We start from the raw sequence: 10398 nt of genomic DNA, 5'->3' as shown, positions 1-10398 counted from the left end.
CCCTCAGCCATTAGGCCTTTTATTTTATTGTAATCAAGAAAATATGCGAGTGGTTATATGATTAAGAACATAGGCATCCAATTATACTCTCAGGGGATAGTAAAATCAGTCGCGTTCATTATTTCTCTTGATTTTTTGCGCAAAATATTAATACTGAAAAGACGGCTTTCCTGATACACTAATCTTTATTTATTTTACTCAAATCCCCCCAAAGAATTATTTAAGTGCCAATTACAATTACGTGATAGCAGTAACGTTGTTATTGAAGTTACCAGAGCGCAAGTCCTTTTAACTGACTTTGGACCAAGTAAAAACTGGAGCGGTAGCGCGAGATGACGCGCACTCGGCTGACGCGCAGTCAGCCGAGGGATCAAAACTCCTCGAAGACGCTTGGGCAAGAGAAATTCATAGGAGAACCAGGCAGAGCGGTGTTGCCAAGCAGTGGACGCCACTTGCTGCTTAGACTGTACGGAGATATTCGGGGGCACGGTATTCACCGCGGTCAGCGCCGCTCGGCCCGGAATTATACCGAACTAATAATATATGAAATTTGCACATATTGCTAACAAATTGGCGTCCATACTAATTTTCGGAAATAGGGTCTACATGATGTAATTAGTAAATTCCAGCTGTTTTTACACGTTTGTAATCCGGCGTCCGGTATACGGCCGCCAAATTACACTCGGACGCCAGATTGAATGCAACTTGCTCATTAACGGGTGCCAAAATGATAGCGGGATTTATATATATATATATATATATATATATATATATATATATATATATATATACAATGTTTTGCAGAAATGCGATGCAACGTAGCACATAATACGAATGTTTAAAAACACAGTCACTAAAAATAGACACAAAATAAAAAAGGAAACACTCACACGAAAAATAAAACTGAGAGACTTTCGCGGTTGTAGCCGCTTCATCAGTCAAGGAGAGAATGAGGGGGAAGGAGTGTGTTGGAAAAAGGAATGTGTTGGAAAAAGGGGAAAAGGTGATGGGAAGAGGGGAGGGGTGTATTGGGGCGGGGCTAACTTAACAAGATACATTCAGACCAGACTCCCTCTAAAAATCTATAGAGTATATTGGTATAAGTTCATTAAATAAAAAGAGCTCGTGCATGAACGTGCAGAAGAGTGTGCACGCTATAAAAATACATGTCAGTACAATTTAAGGCAGTTTATTTTATGTGCATAATGAACAATTATTGGTTTAAAGCATATTAGATAAAAGAAATAAAAGCATATTATATTTTAATATATAAATGATGTTACTTTCTATTCATACACATCATATTTTTAATGTATACATAATAATTAACAGTTTGCTGAAAAAAATAATTTCAATTCTTGTTGAAAAATGAGTATTACTGGAAAAATTAGTTATTTTATAATAATAAATGGATTATAGTAATTTCAGTTTTCACTTATGTCGGCCAGTCCCACGACTGCCCCGTTTTTTCTCCTATTTCAATATCATATGGGCATCACGTCGTGTAAACAAATGAGGAGTCATTTTCCATAGAATTATTTAAATATACTATATATGATTAATAGATAGACTTCAAATTGATAGTACCCGAAGTAAGACAATATCCTAATAAGTTCACGGGCAAGAACGCATGGTAAATGTAGCACGGGGATGAGTTATCTTTCATAGCACGAGCATAAACAAAAACAAAAGTAAAAGAAAAAAACAAGTGACGATGAAAATGCTAAAAGAAAGAAAGTGCATAGCATACCTGATGGAATGGTCGGATGGAACTGAGAGAATGATGCACACATTTAAAAAGCGAGTTTTACTGGAAATACCGCGGTAAGCCCGTCACAGGCTCCGTTCCGCTGTGTCATAAAACGACCTTTTTCGCTTAGAATCCGGGGTGTTAGGGATCGCAAAGTAAAGAGGGTGCGTAGATATTAGGTGGTATCTTTGCAAGAGGTATTTTTGTATGGGTCTCAGGTAAATAGCTAACTTTTTCGAGGTTTGAACACTTTTAATAAAAGCATGGTCCCTAGGCCGGTCCTTATTTTGCAGAATTGAGAAAATTTATGTTTTCCTAGTCTCAAATTGATCCAAATGAAGTTCATATTCACGTGTTTAAATTTGGTTACTTTAAAATGACGGCAACCACACCCCGTTTTGATTCTAGGTATGCCAATGCTCCCTCATCAGCTAGGAAGACCTCGTCATGATGTCAGCTCTACAAACACTCCAGTCTAGTACACCCAGGCCTCTGTCATCAAATATGGGAGCTACTTACCAAGCAGGAAGTGGTTGGACTGACCAGACATCTGCAAACTATCCCAGACAGCACACAGTGGAATCCATATGGATTACAACTGTAGTCCATGGAAATTCCATGATGGAAATACCATGGTTCCATGTGGATTCCATATGGATATTTCATGGAAAGTACTGACAAAAGTCCTCTAAATTCCATGAATTCCATATGGAATCCGCATGGCAAATTGTCATGGAATCCATGTATAATCCATGGAATATTTCCACATGGAAAATTTACATGGAATCCATGTGTAATCAAGTGATAAACTAGATCAGAAACAATTTTTGGTTTGTCCGTTGGATAGTAAATTTTGAAAGAGACAGGAGGTCGCATAGGTGACCCCCTGTCTCTTAGGAAGGGAGCTTTGTCGTGGTGGAGTAGCAAAAAAATTTCACAAAGTGTTCTGGAGAATTAACACAAAATTAGTCAATTCTTCGAGAAACATGGTAGTCATCATCAGCTTGTCACGATGGTTGTCCCCAATTGTTAACATAGACTCCCTGTACCTTTCCGGTGTCTCTTAGAACCAGAATGCAATGTGAAGATCTTTGTCAGCATCAATGGGTTTCATGCCGCTTTTGTTGACCATATCTACATCTGTATTAGCTCAATTATTGTATTTTTATTGTACCTTAAGTAGAATTTGGTGTCCTTAAAAAAATGTGATTTTTATTAAATATTTTACATTCACAACTGTTTTCTTATAGTATAATTTGTAGTTTTAGTATCATATTACCTTCAATTTGGATTTATTAATTTTGTTCACTTAAGTAAATATTAGTTTATCTTTTGCATCTTAAATAACTTTTGGAAAAGGGTTGTTTTCCATACTCCCATTGTAGTAGATATATTCTATACCTTTCAATTGAATGTGTTCACTTGTTTTCTATTCTTCTGTGTTGGCCACGGTCTAAGAAAAAGAGTTGTTTACCAGCATGTGGTTCATTAGCTGCATGTATATATTGGGTATCAAGGTGATGAAAAACATGCGAAAGACAAAGAGAGGGCAGTGAGCTAATAAGAAAGATATTTTATCTCATGCTTAAGGAGTTGACACCTTTTGACGTCTCACTAGCAGAGTAGGCAGCAGTTTTCAAGGCACTACAGTTGAAGGAAGGCGTTTATTTCTTAAACCAAATTTGCCGACTCACCAGTGTGAAACCATAAGTCATGGAAAATTACAAAATAAAATTTTTATAAATAAAATCACAATGAAAATTTATTGGAAATAAAAAACGTTCCTTCAAAGAGCACAGTAATCTGTTTAAATTCAAAATAAAAAATCTCAATGAGAAAAATTTTGGCATGAAGAAGATCAGTAGGCGTACTGGGTGCTCATCACAGTGTTGAGGGATCAAATATGCCGTGTGTGTAACATTTTATTAAAAATAAAATAAATGAACACACAGGTCCAGCCACGAGTTGTCATCCTTATGATATGCAAGACTCCTGTATTCGTAGGAAAGGCTTCAGTGCATATGATTCAGGATATCCTTGATGTTTCATCAATGGTTTTTTGTTGTGTGTAGCACATCAGCGGTTTATTTTTACAGACAAAACGAGAAAAATTAAAAAATGCTACAAAAAATACAAAATACCGCTCCTATGACTTGGGGGTCAGAAAATCAAACTACGAATTACTGGGTAAATACCTTTTAAAATATAAAAAACATTTATATGGAAACTAAAGAATCTTAAAAAAATATAACCTCCGTGGCAAGTAATGTATAGTTGGAAACATAACAAAACTATTATTACAAAAAAGAAGTATTCTTAGAATCATAATGTTACGGAAGTGTTATCAGAGCTACTCCAAAAGTATTTTAAAGATGTATTTTTTTATTTTAGAATGGGTAAATACGGAAACTCAGTGCATATTTGAAATGAAAAATAAAATATACACTATAAGTGCTAAGCTTAATAGGAAGGGCCAGGTTCGTAGAAGGCAGAATGAGATGACAAGTCAGACGTCTGGTTCCACATGTTTAATTCACAGAGCAAAGGTACAATCTCCCCTTCCGACATACAGCCACTAGTTGTCATCCTTATAATATGCAACACTCCTACATTCATAAGATAGGCTTGAGTGCATAAGATTCAGGATATGCTTGATGTTTTATCAAGGGTTTTTGTAATGTGTAGAACATCGGCGGTTTATTTTTTACAGGTACAACGAGAAAAATGCCACAAAAAATACAAAATTCTACTCCAAATGTATTTTAAATGGAAAATACCCAGTAGTTTTGACTTGGGGGTCAGCAAAACAAAGTATGAATTACTATTTAAACACCTTCAAAAAAAAACAGATTTTCTTTAAATTCAAAATAAAAAATATCTCAATGAGAAAAATGTTTGCATGAAGAAGATCAGTAAGCGTACTGGGTGCTCATCACAGCGTTGAGGGGTCAAATATGCCGTATGTGTAATATTTTGTTGAAAAAAATACATCTACAATCAGGCCTGCAATTTCCAGCCACGAGTGGTCATCCTTATAAAATGCAACACTGCACAACGTATACAATCATACATAGTTGAAAATCATTAAAATTTTTACTATTAATAAAGAAAATATTAAATATTATAATAAAATTATAATAAATATAGTATAATAAAAAGAAGGCAAAAAATCTGCTGCAAGCAAACGACATGTATCCAGTCACAGGAGAAGACACACTGAGACGCTGGGCACAATTGCAGGGTCTAGTAGAAGACGCGGAGGCAGATGGCGGGCCGAGAAACCTAACGAGACCGATGCCTTGTATTCAAGGCATCCGCGTCCTAGGCTAGTGCGGGATGCCTTGAATTCAAGGCATCCGCATTGAGTGTGTTAAATTCGTAGGCCAGACTGGACTGCATAGCATTCAGGATATGCTAGGTATTTTGTCATGGGTTTTTGTAATGCGCACAAAGTCAGTGGTTTATTTTTTACAGTCGTAATGAGAAAAATGTGAGTACAGCCGAAAACATTGATAAATAGGAGGTCAAAGGATCGGCCTCATTTTTTCGCTTCTGGGGGTTTATTTCTTACCCAGATTTTCACATAAAAAGGTTCAGGTGAAACACCTCTAATTTACAGAGGTACAAATAAGGGAGTAGGGGGTAAGAGCACAGGGAATCTGCACTCATTCACTTATTATGTAGGCAATCATGTACACACTTTAAATTATTCACAATGTTTACAAAGGAAGCTATATAAATAACATAAAATATAATCCATAAATATCTTTTAGATTGTCCTATGGCATTATTAATTAGTTCTTTCGATCCCATAATTCTCATTAAACTTTTTTTCCTTTTTGAAACAACTGTACAACACATCTCGATTCACTGGATTCAAAGATGCAACAATTTTAACCTTTGAAATTTTCTTCTCATCCCAGCGGTGCCAAACCATTTTTCCTTTAGATCAAAACCTCGTAACTCCCTTCAGAATGGATGTAAGTTAATGACTGCTTCACTAAAAATAACTTTGCAGTCTTGTGCTAATTGGAAAAATCACCATTTAACCAGGTCTCCGTTGATGGGGATTCGAAGAAATGCATTTTAGTACACCATAATCATTCATGCTGAGTGGTGTTCTTTCGCGTTGTGACGTAATTCTCCTTGGGTGTACTCTCTGTGTGGGGTTATTTTTATGCTTGGGGATCACTACGATGACTACAACAGGTATAAAAAGATAAGAATTTTCAGGTGCCAACAAAATATTGAAGAATTAATTATTTGCAAGTTATTCTGATGAAAGTGCAACTTTGACAAGTGAGGATGTGTCACACAAGGGTGTGAGAGAAATCACTAGTATGTTTTCAAGTACTTAACCACCAAAACCATTGCATTAGTCTTCACAACAGATTGTGAATGCAAGAGGAAAACTCACCTCATTCCCTTCCTTTTCAATTACCAGTTCACCATGCAAAGGTACCTCAACTTTCTCAGATTCCAACGTATCCTCCTTCAAGGAATGCATCATGAATGAATCATTAGAAAAGAAAAAAATTGGAACGATCTCAGAAGGAAACAGTGAAATTTGAATAATACTTTATCTCATTATGGTACAAATACTTTTGGGTACATTCACTAAAGGGAGAATTTCCCTGCAGCATCCGAAATTCTCTGCAATTAAATCATCTACCTTCTCATGGAATTTGAAATGTGTTCCTCCATATTCTGTCAAGCAAGTAAAGTTAAGCATTCCAAAGTTGTCTTTACCCTTTGCAGTCCACACAAGAGGAACACACGACACTCACCTTACCACTGCATAATGAAACACTTGCACTCTTTCACAAACTTAATCACTTTTACCTACATACATATTAGTCTCTTGCAAAAACCTAATTTTACTGACAGTTCCATCACAGAATAGTCTTATATTGCTTTTGCTTGACCTGAAAGGAAGATTTGGTACCAGGATGATGGTAAAAATATCCTACACTTCAGCAGATAAATCTTTCTAATTTAGAAGTTCACCATTGAGATATCCCATGCTTGACACATTCCACATTCCCTAAACATGATTATGGCTTCAAATGGACTGAATCTCAAGATAGCTAACTAACTATGCATTTGTTCCTGCAATATTCCTTCCTTAAATGAACTAAAGAAATAGCCAAAACTCATTTTACCTGTTTCTAATTATGTTACTGTTACCTAATTATTATTTACTGTGATATATCTTATGTGAAATGTTTTAGAAAAACTTTTGTTAAGCTCTCAAATGTCCTGATGGCAAACCCCACAAAGTGGCACTGCTGTAGCCTGTGTCGCCTCTTGTCAGAGACTGGATCACAAGATTATTTTGGTCGTCTCAAGAAACCTCTCCTATTGGGAAGTTAGGATTTAAATTCAACTACAGTTGCATCAAAATTCATTAGTTTTCTCTCTGTATTGTGTTTGCACTCACATACTATCTTACTTATGAGGTAAAGATAGTAACTACTAAGTACCATTCATTTAAAGTCAGTTTACCTAGTATGTGCATTTCATGTGGCTCATCGTGACGTACTTCCACATACATGTAGTGCTTCTCCTTATTATTTAATTTTCTCTTAATTATTTGATATCTTCCAGATTTTTTTCTTCTATGATTTGATGCCCAAACTTCATGCTCATTTCTACTAAATGGTTTATTGCTCCAACATTGCTTCAATTTCCTGTCCCATAGCTGTAGTGAGACATATCTCACCTCATATCCTGTAACCCTGTCTCAACGTGTGGCATGTTTACTTAGTGATGGTATTGGTCTCCTATCATGTGGAGGTTGTCATTTATCATTTGAGTCACAACAGTTATTTTTGAAATTTTCTGTGATGATTGCATACCGCTAACTATCTATATCTCATTGCAACAAACTGTTGTCACTGATATATGATGCATGTGCATGTCATATGTCCATGGAATAGTAAACTTCAAGTGAATTCATTTCCAATATGTCATATTTTAATTGATATTATTCTACTTTTGTTTTCAGTTATCTCATAAATAAATGACCATGCACATATGAGTTATCAAGATTTCTTATGTTATTAAATACCAGAATGGCAATTAACTTAGGTAAAGCAAACTAAGGTAGGTAAATAACTTAGGTAAATACACTGAGTAAGTTTGTCATAAGACTACATTCATGAACATAGTTTCTAATGTTGGAGTAGCATTAGTGAGGATAAATTACACTGTGCGAAAGATCAATACTACTGATATCTTTATTCTAACTTCACAGCAGCACTATACCACAGAGTAGGGATATACAGAGATGACAAAATGGCTGAAGGCCGTAATCAGCTCATTGTGCATTTCACCATGTTCTAAATAAGGAAACGTGGCTTGAGTTGCTATGTGGTTGCTATCGTTGCTATCATTCGCCAATACCAATTATGCGCGTGCGACAGTGTATGGCGCGAAATTCAAAGCAATCAAGATTTTAGCTGTAGCATAATTAATCGAGATCTCGAATATGGAATACTTTCTAGCATTTGAGCATTTGCGAATACTGTTTGCACATCTCTACAAAAAAGGTTTCTCTCGTGAGTGTTTTTGCATGTGATTGGAGAGAGAAGATCTCAAAGTGAAAGACTTGCCACAAATCTTGCATGTAAACGGTCTCTTGTCTGTGTGTGTACGCAAGTGTCCGATGAGACCTTATTTGCTTATGAAAGATTTAGTGATAACATGAAAAAGATTTCTATCCTGTGTGCACATGAATGTGTTGGATGAGACTGTCCTTTCTAGTGAAAGTCTTTGCACAATAATTAAATGAAAAAGGCTTCTCTCCTGTGTGTACACGCGAGTGTAGGATGAGTTTCTCCTTTCTAGTGAAAGCCTTTGTGCAATAATTGCACGAAAAAGGCTTCTCCCCCGTGTGGGTGCGCAAATGCATCATGAGGGTTCCTTTAAGAGAAAAAGACTTCATGCAATCACTACATGAAAAAGGCTTCTCTCCTGTGTGTACACGCGAGTGTTGGATGAGTTTTTCCTTACTAGTGAAAGTCTTAGCACAAAATTTACATGAAAAAGGCTTCTCCCCTGTGTGTACACGCGAGTGTTGGATAAGTTTTTCCTTTCTAGTGAAAGTCTTACCACAAAATTTACATGAAAAAGGCTTCTCCCCTGTGTGTACACGCGAGTGTTGGATGAGTTTGTCCTTTCCAGTGAAAGTCTTAGCACAAAATTTACATGAAAAAGGCTTCTCCCCTGTGTGTACACGCGAGTGTTGGATGAGTTTCGCCTTACTAGCGAAAGCCTTTGCGCAATAATTGCACGAAAAGGGCTTCTCCCCCGTGTGGGTGCGCAAATGCATCATGAGGGTTCCTTTAAGAGAAAAAGACTTCATGCAATCACTACATGAAAAAGGCTTCTCTCCTGTGTGTACACGCGAGTGTTGGATGAGTTTTTCCTTACTAGTGAAAGTCTTAGCACAAAATTTACATGAAAAAAGCTTCTCCCCTGTGTGTACACGCGAGTGTTGGATGAGTTTTTCCTTTCTAGTGAAAGTCTTAGCACAAAATTTACATGAAAAAGGCTTCTCCCCTGTGTGTACACGCGAGTGTTGGATGAGTTTGTCCTTTCTGGCGAAAGCCTTTGCGCAATGATTGCACGAAAAAGGTTTCTCCCCTGTGTGGGTGCGCAAATGTTTCATGAGGCTGCATTTAAGAGAGAAAGACTTTGCGCAATCACTGCATGAAAATGGTTTCTCTTGCGTGTGCGTGCGCATGTGTTGAGTAATGTGAGACTTCGAGGCAAAAGACTTGCTGCAGATCTCGCATGTAAACGGTCTCTCCCCTGTGTGTACACGCGAGTGCAGGATGAGTTTCTCCTTTCTAGTGAAAGCCTTTGCGCAATAATTGCACGAAAAGGGCTTCTCCCCCGTGTGGGTGCGCAAATGCGTCGTGAGGGTTCCTTTATGAGAAAAAGACTTCATGCAAAAACTACATGAAAAAGGCTTCTCATCTGTATGTGTGCGCAAGTGTTTAGTTATGCGAGACTTCGAAGCGAAAGACTTGCTGCAGATCGTACACGGATAACGTTTTCTTTCTTTGTGCGAACGCATGTGATTGCTAAGACCGCTCCTCAGCGTGAACGACTTGTTGCAGACGCTGCAATTGAAACGCCCTCCTTTTGCGCCTCCTAGCGCATCATTTCTGAGGTTTGTCGCGCAAGAGGTGGTGGACTCTGAGGACATATTCTTCGTGTATGGTTTCCCATCCCCATCAGAACTTCCCACTCGTTCTGCAGTTTCCCTCTCTCCCATTCCACCACAGATTTCTAAAACAGGCGCATTTACTTTTTGCATCGGCCCTCGTATTTTCCTTTCCAATCCCATCAATGTCTCAGAGGTGGATGACTCACAAGAATTATTACTTCCTTCTATTGATGCAGGGACTGTAAAAGACTCATCTTTTCCCATAGATGATTCATCATTAGGATCCAAATTGCTGGTACCAGAATGAATTTCCATGTGTTTGATCAGATCATCATTGGTGTTGAACTCATATCTGCAGTGGGAGCAATAATATAACTTTTCGTTTGAATTTTTACCATTTCTAGGATTTTTGATGAAGCAATAACTAATCTCTTTTTTGTTTTCCATGACTGCCTCAATGCCAATTCTTCTG

The 10398-nt window shown here is 37.3% G+C and overlaps 1 protein-coding gene across 1 annotated transcript; it reads right to left on the bottom strand.

Annotated features, from left to right (window-relative positions):
* Positions 1 to 8546: 8546 nt before the first annotated feature.
* LOC124172474 (gastrula zinc finger protein XlCGF57.1-like) lies at positions 8547 to 10398 on the bottom strand (the record flags this gene model as incomplete). Its single annotated transcript, XM_046551914.1, has 2 exons — positions 8904 to 10398; positions 8547 to 8858 (listed from the first exon to the last, which is right to left on the bottom strand). Coding segments are annotated over exons 1-2 (1782 nt in total), but the record flags the coding sequence as incomplete, so codon positions are not given.

This window comes from Ischnura elegans (assembly GCF_921293095.1).
Source record: "Ischnura elegans chromosome 13 unlocalized genomic scaffold, ioIscEleg1.1 SUPER_13_unloc_1, whole genome shotgun sequence".
Taxonomy (NCBI): Eukaryota; Metazoa; Arthropoda; class Insecta; order Odonata; family Coenagrionidae; genus Ischnura; species Ischnura elegans.
The sequence above is the reverse complement of the archived record's forward strand: the minus strand, read 5'-3'. Positions and strand labels throughout refer to the sequence as shown.